The sequence below is a fragment of the Podarcis vaucheri genome, assembly GCF_965113315.1.
Source record: "Podarcis vaucheri genome assembly, chromosome: 5".
NCBI lineage: Eukaryota > Metazoa > Chordata > Lepidosauria > Squamata > Lacertidae > Podarcis > Podarcis vaucheri.
In genome coordinates, this window is record NC_138763.1 from 71,021,216 (window position 1) to 71,044,857 (window position 23,642).

General features: G+C 44.2%; 1 protein-coding gene across 2 annotated transcripts in view; it reads right to left on the reverse strand.

Annotated features, from left to right (window-relative positions):
* The window catches only part of MCU (mitochondrial calcium uniporter), an 89,904-nt gene extending 72,561 nt beyond the window's left edge, over nt 1–17,343 (reverse strand). The window contains exon 1 of one of the 2 annotated variants that reach the window (XM_082222203.1): nt 17,120–17,343. In XM_082222203.1, the coding sequence (XP_082078329.1) occupies nt 17,120–17,272 (153 nt within the window). In that variant the 5' untranslated portion in view covers nt 17,273–17,343. The remainder of the gene's footprint in view (nt 1–17,119) is intronic. The other variant, XM_082222204.1, reaches the window with a different exon arrangement.
* Nucleotides 17,344–23,642: the final 6,299 nt, after the last annotated feature.

The window sequence follows — 23,642 nt, forward strand, 5'->3', positions numbered from 1 at the left end:
ATGCACAATAAGGTTTTTTAGCTTTGTCCCTTTTATGGAAAAGCTGTTAGAAGTTTTACGCATGGGTGCATGCTTGCCAAATGTGTGTGTTTGTATCTGTGTGTACATTGTATGTAACCTATGTTTCTGCTTCACGACAGCCATAACGCTTAAACTGAAAAATCCAATTTTCAAGATGCTCCAGAGTATGTTTGCATTCTTGATCCCAAGGAATTCAGAACATGAAATGTCAAGAAGAATTGAGTTCTATACTGTTGTGCTTGCATGCAACAAGATGTAGCTAAAGCTGAAGCTACCTTGGCAAGAGTTAAATTTCATTAAGAAAAACCCCAGTACAGGAGGAAAAGTATTAACTGCAGTACACAAAACCTTTATTTTCCTTCATTATTTTTCAACCATTTTATACGATGAATGAGTATCTGAATTGAGGGAATTGAGTATCTGAAAATTTATCATCAACAAGAAATATAGGATACTGTCCACCAGCAAGTTAAGTTGTGCAAACCCCAATGAAATGAATGTGAGCTTTACAAGACTTACCAGGGAAGCAAAACCCTTACAAAATGTTTCACATGATATTGCTAGCAAAGGCTGCTTTTATTGTGCGCCCCAAGATGCCATCAGGCTCCAGCTTGGATTCTCTGGCTTTCCCTTCTCCTCCTGGGGGAGCACATCTTGGGAGTCTGGGGAAGATGCCAACCTATGGCTTGGGGGGAAAAACAGGAATCAGAAGGGGGAGACAAGCTCAGCCTTGACTCCCAGGACAAGGAGGTGCCTCTGAAGAACCTACCTAGACGTAGTGAACACCTGCAAGCTCCACATTCCTGCATGGCACAGAAATCCTGTGAGCGAGTACACTACAACTTCAGAAGCTCAGCTGGCAAGAAGGCAGAGAAATCCATTGGAAGAAATTAATAGCTCCTGTGTGGTCCTGAATTTCTTGCCCTGCTCTTGAACTCAGGAACTCTGGCTCTTACTCTCAGCCCATTGTGCCCTGCTGCCCCTTCGCCTGGTAAGAGTTTTAGGCTGCAATAGCTCTCTACCTGCTACCGAGTCTGTGCTGTTGCTTTGTTCCAATAAAGCCATCCTTCGTTCCAAGCAAGAGTCTCTGCCAGTGCCGTCATGTGTTGGGTGGGAGCCAGGACAGCTTTCATCAGGAGTCCATTATTCCACTCAAGTCTTCCTTCCCCCTTCTGACAAGCATGGTGAGAGGATCCCCAGTCTTTCACTGCAGCTTGGAGCTGTGTGTGTGTGTGTGTGTGTGTGTGTGTGTGTGTGTCTGGGGATCATCCCACAGCTGGACTGTGCTTGGAAACAAAGTGCACTATAGGGAATCTCTTTGGAAAGGCTATGGCCCCGGCTGGGGACTGCAGAGGAACCTCCAAGCACTGTACAACCCAGCACGAAAACCAAGCATCAATCTTTCCTTCTAACAGCCCAGTGCTAGAACACAACCCTCAGCTCCCCTTCTCATGTCAGGGAGGAGAGATGTGAAGATAAAGACCAGCAAAGCCAGGGGGGCAACCTTCTACCCTCACTTTGCAGCTTCAGCCCTGGAGCTGGAAAAGACAGCAGGGATAGGCCCCAATTTTGTACGATGGTCAGGAATAATGATTTTTATTTATGAGATTATATCCCACCTTTCCTGCAATAAGCTTAGAACATTACACATTCTTCCCACCCTCCTGTTTTTCTCCTCACAGTTGTTTGAGATAGAGAGATGGTGATTGGACCAAGGTTATCTGTGAAAGGATAGAAGGATACAGCTTTCCTTAAGGAGAAGAATCTACAGGAATCTTCTTGTTACGGCTAAAATCTGGGTGCGGGGTTACTCTGCCACCCAGCTCATCGGACTAAGTCCGTGGGTCCCTGCGGAAGAAAATGAGCTCAGCCGGACACAGGAGCAACTGCAGAAGGTCCAAGTTTATTGCGCAACAGGTTCAAGGCGAGATTGAACAGCCAGAAAGGGGTGACATGAACTTTTGAGATTTCCCTCCATATCCCAGAATACAGTGCATGAAACGTCACGAATACATTATGGGAAGGTTGGGTTTCACAAGTTACATCATGAATATACTTTACACGTCATGAATACATTATGAAAAGGTGGGATTACATTAATTAGCATTTTCGGATGAGGGAGGGGGGATATGCGGAGCGGGAAATATACATAGATACACATTTATTGAGTACCGGTGGTGGCAAGACAATGGGTCAGAGATATGCATCGTCTGCCACCTAATATTGCCCGAAGGAAGGATTTTGCAAGACTATCTGACAGGATTAAGAAGTTCCTGTGTACGTGACCTGCCGCTTCGGGGATTATGGAAGTGGGGATAGCATCATGGAGTCCAAGGGGAACTGAGTTGAATGGCACCGAGAACGAGCAGATCAGAACCACGGCTGATTTTATATCAATTTTTGAAGATTTCAGTGATTTCTAAGCCACTCTGTACTAGAGAGCAAAAGCAAAAACAGAGTGGATACATTGTAACAGGATTTTGACAGTATTACTTGAGAGATTATGGAGGACAGGGGAGGGGTGATGGAGTCCTAGAGAAATTGAGCAAATATATTGTAGTGAAGAAGACATTGCCCCCCCCCCCGTTCCGTATCACTTCTTAAAGAAAGTAGTTCCCAGTGCATGCGTTGTTCAACAATGAGATCATTACTAGCTGAAACTTGGGAATTTGAGTAAGGTAAAGGTAAAGGGACCCCTGACCATTAGGTCCAGTTGTGGCTGACTCTGGGGTTGCGGCACTCATCTCGCTTTACTGGCCGAGGGAGCCGGTGTACAGCTTCCGGGTCATGTGGCCAGCATGACTAAGCTGCTTCTGGCGAACCAGAGCAGCGCACAGTAACACCGTTTACCTTCCCGCTGGAGCAGTACCTATTTATCTACTTGCACTTCATGATTTCGAACTGCTAGGTTGGCAGGAGCAGAGACTGAGCAACGGGAGCTCACCCCGTTGCAGGGATTCGAACCGCTGCAGGGATTCGAACCGCTGACCTTCTGATCAGCAAGTCCTAGGCTCTGTGGTTTAACCCACAGCACCACCCACATCCTCCAGGGAATCTGAGTAACTTGCTTCAAAAACTGTCTAGGTTTGTAGAAGTCTTTTTAGTGTATTTCTTATAGATTGCTTTGGCAAGCAACTGATTGTTACCCAATGAAGCTTTTGTTCCTTTTACACTTAAATGTATTAACTAGCTTATACAGAGTCAGATTGATCAGTCACTGCTTGCTCCAACTGCAACCAGGTGCAGATTTGAACAGCCCCACTACCCAAAATCACTGAAATTGAGAGGCCATAGATTAATGTAGGGACCTTAAGCATGCAAAACATGTTCTTCATGACAGAGTAATAGTCTCTCCTAAAATACACTGTATAGAACAAACTTAACAGAAATAAGTTCTACTTGTAATTTAAAAGGAATTAATCCAAATAAGTTTTGATTCTCATTCTCTTTCAGCTCCATTATCTATGTTTTTCTTTTTCTTTTCCCTGACACTGATCTTCTGCCGACTGGTGCTGGATATTGCCGCTCCAAGCTTCTTAACATAAGGATGAAGAAATGCTTTTTGGCTACAACTTGCCAAGTAAGTCTGTAGCAGGAACCCCCCACCCCAATCATTCTGTTTGCACAAACTTCACACACACTCACACTCACACACTACATACACCACATTTCTGTTATAAATTCATAGAAAATCAACCATACATCGGATTTGCACTGTTCCATTTTATTTTACTCCATGTGACAAGGACTATCAAAGAGGGGGGGTGGCTTGGTTCTGGTCAGCCATAATCCCTTCAGCATACCAGCACATCCACAGGAGCCCTGCCCAGTTGCTATGTCAGTCCTGATAATCCCAGACAGAAGACAATCAAAAAGACAAAGAACTTGCATATGGGAGTGGATTCAGCACAGACTGAAACAAAGGACAATAATCAGATTTTCCCTCTGGGGGCAGGAAACTGCAAACTCCCCTTTGTCACCTGGAAAGTACTCATGGGGAGGGGGAAAGGAGGAACCAGCCAGGTGACAGGACACTCAGGTTACCACCACAACTCCTCCCTCAACCCCTCCTTTCTGTAATGTATGCATGATGTCAACCCCTTCTGTAATGTATGCATGATGTCAACCCCTCCTTTCTGTAATGTATGCATGATGTTTCTGGGGGTGGGCTTGACCTAGAGGAGGGGAATTTCAAAAGTTTTTATAAGGTCTTGCACACCATCTTTCTGGGTCTTTCCTCTCTCTTGCAAGTGAAGGGAATACCCTGTTGCAACAGTTCAATAAAGGCCAAGCCTACAGGCTGCTGTTTTGCTCCAAGTTATCCTGGTTGGTGTCTTTACTTTTTGTCCAAGGGAGCCCTCAGATTTTTCCATTAACAAGTCAAACTATTGCTGAGCCAGCTTCATCTTAGATCAATCTAATCCAACATCCAATTAAGTTAATTACATTTGTAACCCCAACCTGAAATGGCAACATTCACTCCAAAGCAGGAAAGCACTGAGGATGTCCAAACATTACTGTATAGCCTAGCTTTTATTTCACCCTTTTTTCAGCTCAAAACCCTGAAGAGCTTCCTTAACATCATTCCTTTTGCAGCTTCGGCATTTTTAGAAGATGTATAACAGTAGCTCAAGGACTGCCAATCAGTGCAGCAGTCTTTCCCCTGGCAAGCTAGTCATTCAAAGCAACAACGACTTTTCAGTAGAAAGCAATGCTAATCCATACTAATGTTTTAATTCAGAGATGTATTTCTAACACTTCTATTTTCCAATTTGTGCTGATTTTGGCAACGTAAAATCTTTACACAGATATGGATTGCTTTGAAACAGTTTAATGCTTGCCTTCGCAGCACCCAAATCCAAGAGGATCATTGTGCATAAAAAGATAAAGGTTATTTACACAATTAAATCAACAAAGCTCTACCCATTGTGATTTGTATTATGAAGCTACTGGTTAGCTTTCAATTGGAGGGCTGCTTTCTTCAGAATTAGCTGTGCATTGTAGGTGGTCTTACAAAATTTGAATGTATTACTCAGCGTTCTTCAACCTTGGGTTCCCAGATGTTGAACTACTACAACTTCCATCATCCCTGACCATTTACTAAAATGGTTGGGCATTATGGGAGTTGTAGCACAGCAACAAACTGATGGCAGACCTTTTGCAGGGAGAATTCTATACCTTTTAACTTGCTAAAAAAAAACATTTTGATGCATTCACAAAAAGATTCTGGCTGGTAGAAATCAGCTTGAAGTTTTAAGATTTGAGTTCTAATTTTGTGCTGGCTTCAAATTAAGTTAAACTTAAGATCCCATTTAAATCCACGGGGCCTGAACTTTATTGACTTAGCTTGGAAACCACCCATAGTTTATGAAGCTGTGGATGAGTGGACCCATCTTGCCATGTGCTTAGCTTTGGTGCCAAGACCCTGATTTTCAGTAGGGCAGAGTTCCCCATAACATCTGAACCAGGGAAACATGGGCTAATGTCAGTTTCAAAAGCAGAATAAGAAGCCGAGATATGGTTCTGGTTGTGCAACCTCTATAATCTGTTTTAGAGTGTCTGGACCCTGAGTGACTGAACCCTGAATGGACAGCTGTCTACTGTGTTGTTCCTGAATATTCATCCTCAAGTTAAGTCTTTCTTCCACATAGACTACCTGACCAGAACTGATTAGCTCTTTTGCCCTGTAAGTGCAGAGAAGTTATGAAGCTGGAACTAAGATACAATACAAGCTTCTGACTGTCCAGAGACTACCAACATCATTCCAAACAACTATCTGTCTCCACTAAAGGACCAGCTTCTCCTGGTCTCAGGTTCCCATAAATACATGAGACTCCAGTTTTGTCTTCCTAGAAATGTATAATCAGGAGTTCAAATATGCTCTCTCTCAAACCCTTTCTTCTGCACGGAACTCTGCATATTCTCTGAAAGCAGAGTCTGTTCAAGTAAGCAGCATGCAGCCAACTAAATTAGATTAATTTATATTATTTGCTTGATGTTAATTTATATTACATTTATATAACTTGCTTTACATAAGCAGTTCAGTTCTGCCAAATGCCTAGAAATAAGTTTTTGTGGAAATTACCTTTAAAATGTTACCATGATCAATCATTTTGGATAGTGTTTTATGCATCCATTCTCTGTTATTGACAGCCAACAATTCTTCAACTCCTGTGGTTTGATTTATAACTACATAACTTTTGGCTGGCTCTCCAACACTAACTGAGAGGTAAATCTCAAGAAACAAAGCCTGCTATACCTCTGCTGTCATTGTTTCTTAAAAGCTTGTCATTAAGGGAAGTCAACTCATTATCAATTTAAAACTCTCATCTGCGGAGGCATTTTGCCTGGGTGGGGACCAAACCTATCAGCAAGCAAGAAATGAGATTGAAGAATAAGAATAGACCAGCTTCAACTGTACACTTAATGAAATACTAAGGAATGAAAGAAAGGGGGAGACCAAGAACAGATATGAGGAATGTCATTATTGTAATCAGAAAGTGAATTTATTGGACATCGTTAAGATCGTGAAACTAACTGTTCCAAAATATTCAGAAATTAGAAAAGGGAAAACTGCTGATCTGAAGTATTCCCGGGGTGGGGGGCTCTTTCCCATTTTTACCCACTCTCACATTAAGTTCTTAGTGATGTATGGAAGTGAGAGCTGGACCATAAAGAAGGCTGATCGCCGAAGAATTGATGCTTTTGAATTATGGTGCTGGAGGAGACTCTTGAGAGTCCCATGGACTGCAAGAAGATCAAACCTCTCCATTCTTATGGAAATCAGCCCTGAGTGCTCACTGGAAGGACAGATCGTGAAGCTGAGGCTCCAATACTTTGGCCACCTCATGAGAAGAGAAGACTCCCTGGAAAAGACCCTGATGTTGGGAAAGATGGAGGGCACACGGAGAAGGGGACGACAGAGGACAAGATGGTTGGACAGTGTTCTCGAAGCTACCAGCATGAGTTTGACCAAACTGTGGGAGGGAGTGGAAGACAGGAGTGCCTGGCGTGCTCTGGTCCATGGAGTCACAAAGAGTCGGACACGACTAAACGACTAAACAACAACATTAAGTTCTAGAGTCCAGCAACAGATCTATTACCTGATCAAGATGCTTGGTACTCAACCCAGCATATCACCATTTTCAAAACTTCTATTTTCATATGCAAATTTTCTGGTAAGAAAGCCAAAAGTTCTAGTTCCTCAATACAGTCATTTTTATTTTCTCTATCAGGTGGCCAATCAGAATAGTGTGAAAACTGGCTCAAGGACAAGAGGACAAACGTAGAGTGTCCTGTCTTAGATCCTAGAACACGGTTTCCCAAACTTGGGTGTCCAGCTGTTTTCGGATTACAATTCCCACCATCCCTGACCACTGGTCCTGCAAGATAGGGATGATGGGAGTTGTAGCCCCAAAACAGATAGAGACCCAACTTTGGGAAACCCTGTCCTAGAAGGCTCTTAAAAACATAATACCATTTTTTCTTTAAATATTAGCTCCACAACAGACAATTATTTGCTCTTAACACTCATGCAGAAGAACTCTAAGTGAGTTGCAAAAGCTAGAGAGCCAGTGTGGTGTAGTGGTTAAGAGCGGTAGTCAACGTAATCTGGGTAACCGGGTTCGCTTCCCCGCTCCTCCACATGCAGCTGCTGGGTGACCTTGGGCCAGTCACACTTCTCTGAAGTCTCTCAGCCCCACTCACCTCACAGAGTGTTTGTTGTGGGGGAGGAAGGGAAAGGAGAATGTTAGCCGCTTTGAGACTCCTGAAGGGGAGTGAAAGGCGGGATATCAAATCCAAACTCTTCTTCTTCTTCTATTAACAATACTGTTCATACAACAAAAATAATCTCAATTAGGCTACCTAATTTAAAAAAAAATTCTGATTCTTGGCATGGTTTTGAGGTTGTAAATCAGCTAGAAAGAAGAATCAACTGAAGAACACAAGCAAACAGTTGCTTAATTTAACAGCTGAAGTCACATTAAAAAAGAAGAAAAGTTCAGAGCCCTCAAGCTTCATTAAGATGCTTTCCGAGTTACTCAAAACCATTTATGGCTTTAAAAAGGCCAGCACTTTGAATTGGACATAAAAAGTAATCTGAAGAAGAAGAGTTTGGATTTGATATCCCGTTTTATCACTACCCGAAGGAGTCTCAAAGCAGGTAACATTCTCCTTTCCCTTCCTCCCCCACAACAAACAGTCTGTGAGGTGAGTGGGGCTGAGAGACTTCAGAGAAGTGTGACTGGCCCAAGGTCACCCAGCAGCTGCATGTGGAGGAGCGGAGACGCGAACCTGGTTCACCAGATTACAAGACTACTGCTCTTAACCACTACACCACATCTGGCAGTCAACGAACATGTTTCAAAAGAAGTTCACAAGAGCAGCAGGTAGTACATGACATTTTTACATGTACTATGAAAACAGCTCCACCTTAAAATCAGAATACATAACAAGGGTCATATATCAAGGATCAATATGGACATTAAGAATGCTAGAGCATGGAATAAGTTCTTGGACTTCAACTCCAAGAGCAGTCTGATAGGAGCATTCTGTCTTTTCCTGCCAAGAATTATAAAAGGATCAGTTGGCGAGTTCACAGTCCAATACTTTATTAAATAGAAGTAATGTATTATTGCTATTAAGCTGAAAACATACTTCAGGAACAGAAGCCGGACTTGGAAATGACACTTTGGATAAATCATACTATTGAAGGATAGGGACAATTTGGCTTTGCCATAATTGCTAACTAGCTGAATACTTCTGTTTCATTTTGTAAAGTGTTCTTCAAGATTCAAGCTTTCTTGATACTGCACCTGATAATTCCAATATGCCATATATTAACACATTAGGAAGTTTGTTCTCCAGGAACTGCCACAAAGTTTATTCTATCAATACCATTGAGTTGTCTGCATTTTAATAACCAAAAGCCTTGCGCTCAATAGGTATAAAGGTATTTCTTTTCCTACAGGTGGGTTGTAAAGTTAAATCAACACTAAAATAATTGTGTTATTCTGATTACCAGTTGCATATCAGCAATACCACGCCTCTCTAGAAATCAGTTTTGCATAGGTACCATTGCTGGTGAAATTACAACATTAGCATCTGCAATGTGACCAAAATGCTGTTAGACTATGTTGTCCAGAACCCTTTAGTTCCTCATTGAACAGTTACCTTCTGCTGCAGAGCAGTTGCAACCACATGGCAGCATGAACAGCCATCCAGACAGCCTTAACAAAGCCTTGCCTTGAAGTTCCATACCACCAGGGACCAGCATATTTGCCAAATGAGATGCCTTGGGAACTTACGTTAAAGCAATGGACCATCCAAAATAAGTCTCAATACTTCTTTACAATTCTATGATTTTGTGTTTATTATCTGTGAACTCTACTCAACAATTCCACCTTAGCATTTCGACAACAGCAAGTTCACGGTGATCCATTATAGGGCATTACAGCTGAGCTTATGAGGCCCACAGAGACTTTCCAGAGAGATTGCTTTTAACTTGTTTGTGTGTTGAATGCTGCCATTATGGATGGTCAGGGATGCTTAAGTTTCCATTTGCAATACATTTGCCTAATCCTTAGTCATGCCAGGGCAAAACAAAAAGAAAATTGGATCCAAAATAGCTTGGGAAGAGATTCAGTTTTTAGACATCCCAAGAATAAATAAGTAATTCAGTATTTAGGGTTCTTTGTCTTTTTTTAATTAATTGGTTTGATTCAAGGTTGTATCCAACACCACACACAGATAGAGTGTTCCACTCATGCTTCTTCTTCCTCTCTTCTCCCTGTGCACCCCCAAAATTGACTCCAAGGATTTCCCACCTCTGGAACAGGTTTCGAAGGTGAGAGGGGATGCAAAGGAGGGGGTGTTCCATTGGGCAAATAGAGGTCTATTGCACAAGGAGAATGACCACATGGGCTACAAAATCCTGATAAGTAACAAAGTGTTGGTGCTAATATTTACTAGCATTAGATAAAACCACCTAGCAGTGAGTGAGGCATCCAGTTGTATGATTTTTGTTTTTTAAACAATATGCATTATTTCATATATGTGGCAGCATACCTAGAAGATGCTTGTGTTTTGTTGTGACTGTGTTTCATCAATATCATCTAGACAAGGACTGGAAAAATCCTAGGCACTTGGTTCACCCAGGTGACCTCAACTTTGAAATGTTCATTTTGTTAAAAAGAGCAGTGGCTGTTACTTGAAAGCATTTAAAATAGTTTCCCTGCCCACACTCTTCACTCATTTCCCAATATCACCCAAGTGTTACTACTACTACTACTACACTATGCCCTCAAATTGTACTGATTATTAAGGAATGTAGCACCCTGCTCCTCAGAGCAATAACATTTGTAAGCAGCTCTCGTGTGGGGAAACATACGTCTGAAATAGCCTTGCCTTGGCTTGGCTTCTCTCACTCATAGTTATTTCTGAAGCAGACATTATTCCCATAAAGCACACACACATATTTCCAACAAACAGGGCAGGAATAAGTGGAAGTGAGTCAGGAAGTGCCATGTGGAGCCTCAAAAAAACCCTGATACAGCACCAGAGAAACTACTGCCTCTCACCCAGGCATCTCTCTTGCATGTGTAATGAGACTTGTGGTCCTCTGACCCACCAGATTCTTGAGAACGCTAACCACTTTCCAGATGTAATTGCTAATTTCTGTCAGATTCACCTCTGAAGCAAGTGTGGCAGGGGGCGGGGGGGGGGGTGAAAGGAAAAGGAAGGATCCCCACCAAACAAAGAGTTGTTTGATATCTTCTTGCCTCATTCTGCAAAATGTCAAATGCAACAGCAGGCTATGTGCACAAAGCTCTGAGCACACTCTACCACAAGCAGATGGTTGTTGCCATGGGTGGAGGGACATGAAGGGTGGAACAAGTTAAGTGAGGAAGCCAAGTTCAAGATGTTATTAAGTAAGGCATGTTTAACTGTGTAAAAAAGAAACCAAAATGAGTTAAAGCTGTCAAGGCAGATGAAGGGTCAGACGAATGGCTGGCAAACATAAATTTGTAGCATAGGACAGAAGTAACAGAGCCTCATCACAGGTGAGATTTGGTTGATACATTTTAAGTACATTTAGACTTTAACTTAATTGTCCATCTGCTTTTTTTCCTTTTTTTTGGGGGGGGGCATGTCGTCTCCCTCTGACCTCACTGTTTACAATTTTTCCTCCATATCTCTACACCTGCCAATGAAGGATAATGCTTCAAACATCTGAAGAACTTGACTGCAGTCCACTGAAAGATATGCCTTAATAGATTTCTTAAAGGAGCTGCAAGCCTCTGTTTAGATCTATGTTTCTCATGTCCCCCTCCTTTAACTACACCAAGTTGTTCCATTATAACTTTTCACAGTGCCCGCTGCTTTCAGCCAATCAAAGCGTCTCATTTACAGGTTCTGTTTTTTGAGTTTTCCACAAAAAAGCAGCCAGCTGTTTCTTCCCTGTATCCCAGCTCCCCATCAATATGCACGTGCAGGAAAACAATCCTTAATTACAAATGGGGGGGGTGAACTCAATGAAAATCTAGAAAAGCTTCACCAGTCAGTCAGGTAAAGCCAATGTAAAAAGTGTATATGTTATACGAGCAGACAATAACAAATAGCAGCTGCATATGCACAGTCACAAATCTTCAAGCCACACAGTTGACTACAAATGTATGGATTTTGCTTACGTGTAGTTTTGACAGCCCCCATTCTGCTCTTATAGAATTTGTGTCCATAGAAGAAATATGGGTTAAGATAAGCATCCTTTGAATTAGCAGGTGAGTTATTTTCCATTAGTCCAGTGTTCAGCAACCCAGCACCCTCCAGTTGTATTATTGCTACTATCAACCCCAATCAACAGCAGCTTGCTGTGCTTGCTGGCGATGATGGGCAGCGTTCAAAACTAGCCAGGTGCCTTTTGCACCTGGCTGTAAACCAGATGCCAGAATGCCTGACATCTCCACCATCTGGAGGTGAATACCTGGGGATCACTGGATCTTGACTGTTTTCACACACTAAACACCACATCCTGTAGCGACAGGCCAATATATATGTGGACTGTCCCTGGATCAAGTGACTTTTCTTCTTTAAGTTCTCAAGGTTCTTCACCTAGCTCAAGGGTGTCATCTGAACTAGCCAGATGTTCAGCTGATAATCAATCACAGTCAGTCCCATCATTTGAAAAAATAAAGACTTTAGAGCAGCCTTGTCCCAAAATGGCAACAAGTCATTCCGCTTTGGAAACTGTGACCTTGTTTTAAGGAGCCATTTGGCACCAGGCTTATATATCTGAGTTTCTAACACTGATTGATGAGAGTTTTAGTCCAACAGCATCTAGAGGGCACCCGGTTGGCAAGGGCTGGGTCAGCATGCAGCAAAACAGACAGGAACGCATTTATCATTCACCATAGCAAAATGCTCCCCCCAAAACCACACACACATTTCCCTTATTTGCGTAGAAGAAGAAGAGGAGTTTGGATTTGATATCCTGCTTTATCACTACCTGAAGGAGTCTCAAAGCGGCTCACATTCTCCTTTCCCTTCCTCCCCCAGAACAAACACCCTGTGAGGTGAGTGGGGCTGAGAGACTTCAGAGAAGTGTGACTGGCCCAAGGTCACCCAGCAGCTGCATGTGGAGGAGGAGGGAAGCGAACCCGGTTCCCCAGATTCCGAGTCCACCGCTCTTAACCACTACACCACACTGGAAAATCTCCACAAGTTTACTTGAAAACTAGGAATTACAGCTCAGTTTGAGTGAAATCACTAACCCTAGAGCAGATTCAAAAGTTCACCTGGGGACATAGCAGAGCTCGTCCCAGAATGTACCCTTCCCCCATTTTTCATAGCCTTGACTGTGCTTCTCAGATAAAAAATCTTATCTTTTTGTGTGTGGAAAGGAATGCTATATGCCTGTCTGGTTTTTTTGGTTTTTTTTTTAATCTGCTCTTTAACTAGGCCTTGTTAAGTACTGTTTTCAAAGATTTACTTTGAATATGTCCCACAGGCATGATCTGAAGATTCACGATGCAGCAGACTTTCTGAATGAAGCTAAGGAGCTATGGATCTAATCAGGGGACTGTCAGAGAATATGCTTCCTTAGTTATAACTATAGACGCAGAATCTATTTGAGCACAAATACCAAGGAGAAAAATGGATTCAATCAAACAGTCACAATTTTGCAGTGGTTTTTCAAAGGGTGCGGCAGGAAAGGATGGTAAGTGCGGCAGGAAGATTCCAGGACAATCAAAAGAGACATTTTAGTATAGTATAGTATAATACACCATGCCCATCAAAAACATTTTTCTATTTGCAAAATCAGAGCTAGAGCGACAAGTGATACTTAAAGCTTATACCTCTCATTGAGTTTGTATACATGCTTAAGGTACATATGTAAGAGGCTTGTTTATAATTATATTGTGATGAATGATTCCTGTTCTTATGTAGCTGCATTGTTTTATTATAAAATAGCTGTGTTCTATGTTATAGATGAAGCCCTGCTAGGAATTGTTTTTTGTTTTGTTTTCCATTGTTATCACCCAAAACCTTGGTGTGTTTTTGTTGCTTTTTATTCTGAAAGAGTGGCCCGGGGGGGGGGCAGAGTTTGAGAACTACTGCAATTGTGTAACGCCTACCTTTGGACTTGCTGCCTGTTTTGTGACATTTTGGTCAGTTGTAACAGTTGCCACACTACTGTGACAAATGTTATCACTATGTACTCTTTAATCCATCCACCAGGAGGTGATATTTCCCTGGTGAACTGCAAATCCCAGTATGCATCTGCTAGCCTAGTTGAGGTTTACAGGGCAGCTACACCATAGCCTCGATGTTGTGCTAAGCCAGGGCAAGGAGAAAGTCCACCCCTTACATACACAGGCAGCGTGTTGGAGTTCTATACTCCAAGGCTGACAACAGATGCACTAGTTTTGCATGGTTTGCAGAAAGCAGAGGCACTGAAGGAATTCTTCCAGTTCCCAAGAAGTCACATGGTGTTCCCTCAATTTGTTTATCATTCATTACAGAAACCACATTCCTTAACCATATGGATAAAAAAAGGATACCTTACGCAGTGCAAAAAACAGCACGCAGAAGATGGGCAGGAGCTCAAGAACGAGCAGGCATGCGTATGAGAAATCTGCCTATCCAGAGCTCAGACTGCTGCTCATTAGAAAGAGGATAAATAAGTAAAGTTCACTGGCTTTACAGTTGTCCCTCCAAGTCGATAGCAAGTGGCAAGCCATCTCACTCACAGGGTCAAACCCATATAACCAAATGCTTTTGAGAGCATACTGGTTTCTGTCATCAGTAGTACAAACAGGACCCAGCTGCCTATCTCTGGCTTTCCCAACCTGATTAAAAATCTGTACTCTGCCAGGTCAACTAGAGGAGGCTCTTCCACCTGACCATAGAGGCCATAGAGATCCATGAGCTACCTGCCAGATACAGGTCGATCAACTTCAGCATTCCTTCCCACTGCATACTAGAATAGCCAAGTCGTCAGAGACTATCCTGGTCTCGTACAAACCACCAGCACAATGCAGAGTGCCATCTACTGCATACACAGGATGATTGCTCAATGGAAAAAAATTAATATAACCTTGAAACAAAGTGGACACAACTGGCCTGTTTTTCTCAAACATCATGTAGACTTTATGGCTTGAGAATGATTGAGTGTGACATGGAGAAAATGAAACAAAATAATCTGAAAAGAAGAGCATTGAAATAAGCTGTTTTGTGTTTCGAATGCATTTCTGATTTTATTGTTACACCAGCAGTAAATAACCCATGCAGCCATGTTCATCAAAAGCAATATGATTTCCCAGCAACACAGTCCAGTAACAAAGATGATCCATTGGTTGACTGTGATCAGTGACCTATTAATACATCAATAAATCTCTCCCTTCGATATCATTAAGATTGGGGGGGGGGGGACACAACACAATAGTTTACTTTTTGAAGCTTTTTTATACTTAAGCCTAACACTATATTTCTGTTAGATTCTGTTATCAACATTTAGCTAAAGTAATGAAGTCTAGCAGATCCTGAATAAGACACCTGTTTCATTAGAATGACTTATTCTTCTGCATTTGGCCTAACATGCCAAAACCGCAGGTCGCAAAAAGTAAAAGTTATGAGATATAAAAGCATTAAATGTCAAGTAGAACAAGGAACCTATTTACCTGAGATCTTGGTATACCAGATTTGCAAAGTTTTACAACTTTTGAAGGGGGAAAATTACTAAGATCACTCGATGTGAGTAAGTTTTCGTTACTAGCCACTTTACCATTTACTATCTTGTTGAAAATTTCATTTCTGCATAGCGGCTTTGACCTGTTTCACTGTTGCAAAACAAAAAGCTATTATGGTAGGCTATATCAAACTTATTCTGGCATATGTGGTTGAAAGTCATTTCCCTGTACTCAGTGTTAAACCAACACAAAGTGCTTATGAACCTGACAGAACAAAAGAATATAGCGTAGTAAAATCTGGATGAACCGCATACATGGGGCCTTGTGCCTTCTCTAGTTCCATCAAAATTGCTTCTATAGTGTACATTTCATCAGTTTTATTTGAGCAACTTAATTAAAACGCTGGCTGGCCTTTTAGATCACAGGAGAGCAAGGACTTCCTAACAGGCTGCTGCAGAGAATCCTTTAAAGAGCTTTGGGTGGAGGGAGCAACATAGCAGCTCTGACATTTATCATTACATAAAAGTCTACATTGACTGAATTTCCCTAGACACGCTGAAATACGATCCACACTACATAGTTTAATTGAATGCAACCATAAGACCAGGAAGTGGGGCTTAACTAGGAAGACGCCAAAGCTTCCATAGTAGCCATGGGGAAGTACTCCACAAAAGTTCAGCAACAGGCCAACACACAAACATGCAACCTTTGTATCATCTTTACAGTTTCGCTTGTGAACTCTTGGCTGCCATGTGCAGATTCCCTGCTGCCAGAGGTAACTGAACTTTCAGATCAGCTGGATTCCATCCCAGTCCTGAGTTCACCCATCCTGACAGACCAATGCACTCCAGTAATTCGACAACGGGAACATTACAGGCAAAAAGCCTCAGACAACGGAGCGCTGCTGCACAGCGATTTGCATTCAGCTCAGCCTGGTTCTGCATTGATTCAGCTTAACAGATAACTTTCTCAGGAGAAAGGGCAGGGGGACAGAAGACTTCCTACAACTGGGAGGAATCACTGGTTGGAATGCAGCCACGACATACTGTCGCTCTAAGAAGCCTGAAGAGGGAGGGAGGCGGAAAGACCCCTGTGCCATTTCCCCATTGACTTTTCCTTCCTGGAACGAAGGGGTGAATTAAGAAGGAAATCGCCCAGCAGGCTTCCTGACCCTGTCCCTTTGGAATGAAAAATTGGAACCAAGCCAATGTCCTCCCCCCCCCATCCAAAAACGCTCCTTCGCGAGCAACTTGTGAACCACCACCACCCCCTTTTCAGCCTGTCATCAAGTTAAGACGGGCCCGCGTAAGGAGGGGCACGGCTGGTGTGCTAAGATAAAAAGGGGGTGCAGCACCGGGGTGGATAGAGAAGAGGGGGAGGGAAGGAGAGGGGGGAGCAAGCAAGCAAGCAAGCAAAGACTCCTCCAAGTCCCTGCTGCTGCTGCTGCATCAGGAGCAGCGCCGGCGTCTCCCTCCTCCGCCTCTTTGCCCCTGCACGCCGCAGCCTGCAGCGCCTTCTCGCTCTCCCTTGCCAGCCAGCCAGCCAGCCAGCCGCGCGAGGTGCATTGATCTGTCCGAGGCGCCGCTGCTGAGGAGGAGCAGGAGAGGCACGAAAGCGCCCAGGGAAACCCAACGGGGAGGAGGGAGGAAGGGGTCGCCCTCCCTTGCTCCCGGGCGGGCGGTCCCTCCGCCGGCGGGGCGGACCCTGGAAAGGGCTGGGCTGCCCGGGAGGAGGGGAGAGCCAGGAGGCTCCGACGGGCGGCGGCGGCGGCGGCACCGGGCACGTCCCGCGTCCCCCAACCCCCCAAGCGCCTCGCAGGAAGGGCAGCGGAGTCCCTTCCTCCTGGCTCGCCCTGGCAATACCTGTCCCGCCGTCCCGCTCCCGGCCTCCGCCCGGAGGGGGACACTCACCGTCCGGTGCCGCTGCTGCTGCTGTTGCTGCTGACGGTGCCTCCCCAGCCCCGGGAAGCAGCCGGCGGCTGTCAGCGCCGCCGCCGCTCCTCCTCCGCCGGGGGTCCTCGAGAGGAGGAGGAGCAGCAGCGATCTGCCCGCGGTGGCCGCCATCTCTCAACTGGAAGCCGCCCCGCTCTCCGGCAGGCAGCGCTGCGGGGTTGCTGGAAGGGGGCGGGGAAGAGTCCCCGCCGCCGCCGCCGCCGCCACTCCCCGCGTGCGCGCGCGCGCGCATACACACACACACACGGAACCAGCCAATCGCGCGGCTCCGCCCTCGCTGGAGGGCGCGGGCACGGCGTGTCAATCCCCGGCCAAGCCCGCCGCCAATCGCCGCCGAGGAGCTGGGAAGGGAGGGCGGGACGAGGCGCCTCGGGAGCTGTCCGTCAACGGAGGAGGTGCAGGGGCGGGAGAAACAGGGAGGGAGAGCGCGAACCGGGCGACTTATTCAGAGGCGCGCCTAGGGGTGCCCTGTGGAGACGCGTAAAAAGTGGGTGTTGCGATCCCAGCCTCGAGTCCTCAAGGGTTTAGGCTGCAGTCCTGAACTCCCCCCCCCTCCATTGAATTCAGTAGGAATTACTTCTGAGTAGACGGGGTGAAGCTTGCGCCCTTGGCTGCTGTTCGATGCCTGGCTATTGGGGAAAGCGCTTGGCAAACGCGAAGATCAAATGCGTAAATGCAGTCAGAAAGAAGCCTGCCGCCTGAGATTGTACTTTGTCCCAAACGACGTCAGGCTGCTCATGAAGGCATTTCGGTCTCGCCCTTTTGGTGCAGAATGCGCGAGATGCTTCGTTTTGCCGGATCCGCTCCCTGGCTCCCTCGAAGGTGTCGCCCACGCTTTTCTCCTCGGAAGAGTTCCGAGCAGCCAAGGGCGGGAGGAGCAGGGGAGCCACGTCCATCCCTGGAGGTTGTGGAGGCAGGGAGGCTTGTTGGCAGGCGGCAGAATGAAAAGGCGTTGCTCTGCCCCGAGGGGACCTCCCCTCGTGAGAGATATAAAGGAGCCGCCACGGAGTTGAAGTCCACAGTCTCCCAGAATTCTGCATATGAGCTGCAAAATCAAGAAAAGGGAAGCCTAACACAGTGCAGCTCTTAAGAATATCTAGAATCTGGCAGGGAGGAGCTGGGGTGATGCCTGTTCAATTTCAGATTAAGAGATGGGTTCTAATCAAAGTGTGCAATTTTACTGCCGGCCATTGAGTTCAATGGGACTGACCCCCTCGTGGCAATAGAATTTGCGGCTGCCATTGTGGAATTTGGCTTCTAGAAGAAGTAGACAAGAAGTGTGGTGAATAAGAACGTTAGTCCATTTGTCAGTTCACAGAACAGGCCTGCTGCGCAAGTCACTGTTTACTGAGTCAGCCATAGGGCAATTGACTTAGCCACCACTGACTTGGCCAGGATCGTAAATGTAAATATTGCTGCATGCCATTCCAAACTCTGAGAGGTGAGGGATTCCAGGCATGTGCCCAGGGTCTGGTTTCCTTGGAATGTGGGATGGCAGAGACTGTGGTGTCTTTATGACATATGGTTTGTTTACTTACTCACACACGCACATATTACACATATGTGCAAACTAAGGAGCCTAAAATTGAGAGGCTCTTAGCATTAGCACTTGCTTCCCCCAGAGTCACAGTCTTGGAATCAAGCATGACTCTGTCTCTCTAGTTGCTGCCTGCCTTTGGCTCAGCTCTCACCCAGAGCACTACTTCTCTTATACTGATGGAAGTAACTATAGCCAACATTTCACAAATAAGCTTGCCTGACCAGTACAACAATGGAATCCCACATTAGATTTTAACCCTAGCTGGATCCAGGACCCCAGAAAGTAAAAGGGACTCAGGCATCATGCAGACTATCCCTACTCAAAACACTGTTCCTGATGCTGAGAACCAATGTGGTGTAATGGTGAGAAGGTCAGACTAGGGCCTAGGAGTACCAGAGTACAAATCCCTGCTCAGCTGTGTCATGTTCACTGGGTAACCTTTCAGCCTAACCTACCTCACAGGGTGGTTGTGAAGGTAAAATGGAGTGGGAGAAAATTGTGTGCTCCACTTTGAGCAACTTGGAGGAATTATTATATAAAATAAAAAAAATGACACCTGGAGATGTTGCTTTGTGCCCTAAGCCTTTAGATAATACAAGTCTACTTGAGTGAACATTTCCACCCTCATTTTTCAGCCTGGACACTGAAATCCAACTCTAAAGGCCTTCTGGCGGTTTCCAAGTGCTGACATACGTCCAAACATTACTGGGATTTCAAAGGCGGAATTGACGTCTGGGGAAAATTTCCGAAAGGTGGCACTTTGTCCTGGATCTTAAGCAAGTCAATAAAAAAATTGTGGGTTTTTTGGCGTTTTTGTAAGGGGGGAACCTTTCAGGGTGTCCTGGTTTTTACTTTTTTAAATATGGCAACCCTAGGTTCCTCACTGCAAGAAGTGAAGCTACAGGGAACCAGACAAGAGGGCCTTTTCTGTAGTTGCACCCGCCCTGTAGAACACCCTCCCATCAGATGTCAAAAAGATAAACAAAGAGACAAACAACTATACAACTTTGCATAAATACCTGAAGACAGCTCTGTATCAGAAAGTTTTTAATGTTTGCTGTTTTATTATGTTTTTATACCTGTTGGAAGCTGCCCTGAGTATCTGGGGCAACCCAGCCACATGAGCAGGGTAAAAATTATTGTTGTTATCATTATTACTAAAATTATCCCACATAAGGGAATACTTCCAGCAATATTTCTATAACACTGGTTTTATAACATTGATTGATTGATTGACATTGGGGGGAAACACTAGGAAGATCCTCTGTTTATTCTCAGTTCTTTTTGAACTTTTTATTTCAATTTATAGTCAGCCCTACCCTGGAGGCTTTTAAAAATATGTGGCAAACAACAATTTAACTGTGATCCTCTATCCACTTATGTGGGCCTAAGCTCTATTTAGCTCAATATGACTTACCTCCACGCAGACAGATATAGGAGTAAACATAAAACCCAGTCATAAGCATGCAATAACATCAATTAAAAATAAAAACCCTGCATTAAAAAATAATTTAAAATCCATAATAGCAATGGATATGAATAAAGTATTTCAACTCTGGAATAAAATTCTCATTCCCGGTCTTTTTGTACCTTGTGCAAGAAAATCAAAGCAGAGGGGTAACTGTGTATCAACAGATATGTGTTCCTTGCAAATATGTAACAATGAATGGGGATGCATTTTGCAACTGTATACTTGCAGTTTTACAGAAACAGTTGCTTATTTTGAAGTTTGGGGCTTTAACAAGCTGCAAGCCAAGGCTTGCCTACATTTACCTTTTAAAAATTCCTTCTGCTGGGATTACTGAGTTCACCTCTTGCGCAGCTGGGAGGGATAAAAAGGTAAAGGACTCCTGGACGGTAAAGTCCAGTCAAAAGTGATTATGGGGTTGCGGCGCTCATCTCGCTTTCAGGCCAAGGGAGCCGGCATTTGTCCACAGACGGCTTTCTGAGTCATGTGGCCAGCATGACTAAACCGTTTGTGGCACAAAGGAACACCGTGATGGAAGCCAGAGCACATGGAAATGCCGTTTACCTTCCTGCCCCAGTGGTACCTATTTATCTGCTTGCACTAGCATGCTTTTGAACTGCTAGGTTGCTGGGAGCTGGGACAGAACAACAGGAGCTCACTCTGTCGCAGGGATTTTAACCGCTGACCTTCCAATTGACAAGCCCAAGAGGCTCAGTGGTTTAGACCACACACCAAAGAAGATGGAGAAAGAATCAATGGAGAAAATGGAATATAAAATTTTAGTGGTGTTTATAAGAATTAAATATTTGCATTTGTTCTGATAGGAAACCGTCTAACCCAACCCCCTACGGGAATGTGGCCCCTAATAGCTTTCTGTTAGAGCAGGAGTCAGCAACCTTTTTCAGTGTGGGCCAGTCCACCGTCCCTCAGACCCTGTGGGGGGCCAGACTATATTGGGGGGGGGATTAACCAATCCCTATGCCCCACAAATAACCCAGAGATGCATTTTAAATAAAAGCACACATTCTACTCATGCAAAAACACGCTGATTCCTGGACCATCCATGGGTCGGACGAGAAGGCGATTGGGCTGCATTCGGACCATGGGCCTTACGTTGACTACCCCTGTGCTAGAGTAATTCAGCCCTTTAAAAGCCACACAAACCCTAGAAGAAATCCTGCTGTGCCTTATGGGCGCATTCAGCTTTCCATCTGCTGGTTACTATTCTGTAGCCTGAGAAAGAAACAAGGATCAGGAAAATAGCTTGTGCTTCGGTTTTCCGGGAGAAGGAGAATGGGTAAAAAGTCTGTTTCCCCTGTGGAAGCAGCAGTTACCTTCTTAGCATCATAAGAGTAGATCCTAACTTCAAACCTGAGGCTTTCTGGCACTTGGGATGTCCTTGCTTCTCCAGCTTTCTACCTGAGATGAAGAAATGTGCATGCTTTCTTCCTCCCCTCAGGCCCCTTGTGTTAATGGGACATCCCTTCTGGGGTGCTGGGTTAGAATTTCATTCCCCAAAGGTAATTCAGGAACTGCTAAAGACCTGGTCATGGAATGTTAACCACTGCTAATGGGGTCTTCCCATTAATACATTTCTTTTAAACCAATGTTTTAAACTTTGCCACCCGTTCTGCCAAACTCATCAAAGCATACTGAGATCCTTGCACCCAGTTAGCTTGCAGCTACGTATGAAATCTACAGTGGACTTCAAGAGAAGCCTACTGCACTTTTTGAGAACCACTGTATGAGGGGACTCAAACTGTGTATTAAGGGAAAGCAACAGAGAGGTTGTGTGCAGGCGGTTTGCACAAACCTCATGCCCCTCACATCTTTATGCTATTTCTTTCCCCCATACTGACTGGGGCCGATGGGAGTTGTAGTCCAAAATACCTGGTGGAGGAAGACTGTCCTATGCACAAACAGCTGCAGGGACCACTTGGGGGGAACATCTGTGCAAGAATTGCAGTAATTGCAACTCTCTTAAAGAAGCATAATTTTGTTATAAGCTGTTCCTGCTGCACTGCCAGAGGTGCATTCTGGGTCACTTCTTACTTGGTGCATCAAATTTAGTGACTCAGTTGCACCTCATGCTGGGAGGCGGTTGCAGCACAGAGGAAATAGATAAATGCACTGCAAAGCCTAAGGGTGTGAGCATGGGGTCACCAGCGGTATGAGCGGAAAACAAAGAGTCGCAATGAAAAGCCCTCCAGAAACCAGGCGGTTTGTTGGTTAGAAGATGGAATTTGCAGAAGTAGAAGCTCATTCCGAGGAAGAGGAAGTGCAATAAATAAGCAAGCGCTCAGGGGAAGTTTCAAAATTATACCTGTACTCAAGTTTCGCAGGAATAAGTTACCGTACGCAAGCACAGTATGGGCTTGACAAGCAACTGCAATGTGTAAGCAGAGAGGTATTTTCCAGGTTGAGTCATTACAATTCATTTATTTCATTCATTGATTTATGTAATTAAAATGTATATACCACTTGACTGTCGAAACAACCAAACACACTGCAAAGCAGTTATCTCCCCGCCAACCCTCAATTTTTGGGGACATTTTTATAAGATTGCCATTATCACAAAACAGCATGTGATAGGCAGTTAGGGATGAGTGAAATAGGCGCTTTCTGTTTCTCTTTTTATTATTTTTCAAACCTTCAGTTCTAAACATTTCCACATCAGTTTGCCATTTTTTCAAAAAGTCCTCGTGAAAATTTAAGAGCACTTTAGTGCATTCGTTTCTCTATCCTACCCACTGCTACCTAAAATTAGGCAATCGTTTGTAAAATCAAGCAGGTTATAGGAGCAGTAAGCAAAGCATGCTAGCTTTTTTTTTAAGAACCTCTTATTAAAAAAAAAAAAAGACCTTAAACGTAGCACGATCGCTAAGATTGCAATCCTTATAAAAAATAATTATTATTTTATTAAATGCATCTTCAGGATCTTGGGTCTTCTCTGCAGTAGTCCTGTCTCCCCATAGGCCTCAGATATGGAGCCAAGAGGATTTACAGCACTTTTATCCTCTTTGATCTGTCCCTTTTTCTGCTGAATGCAGAGCCATTCAGAAAAGCCTCCTGGGCTGACAGAGAGAGAGAGGCTTGGAGGGCCTCAGTTTCCTTACCAGTGCCATATTTGTATAGCACTCCCTGTGTGCAGGCTAGGTGGGTGATCTGAAGTGCATAACAATTCCTTGAAAGGCTTTTCATTTGGCTGACTTTTCTTAGAAGGGTATTCTTTCTCATTTTAGGTTGCAGCAGTTTTTAAAAAACAAAAAATGATGCAATCTGGAAACATGGACATCCGTTTTATTTTTGGAATTCACCCCAGAGTTGATACATTAAAGTAATTAATTTTAAAAAAAGGAAAAGGAAACGTGTATGAAATCCAACTCAGTACATAACAGTGTACGTACAAGCAGTTCCCACATGTACTAATATGGCTGTGAATGAAATAAAATATTTGGCTGAGAAGCAGCTGG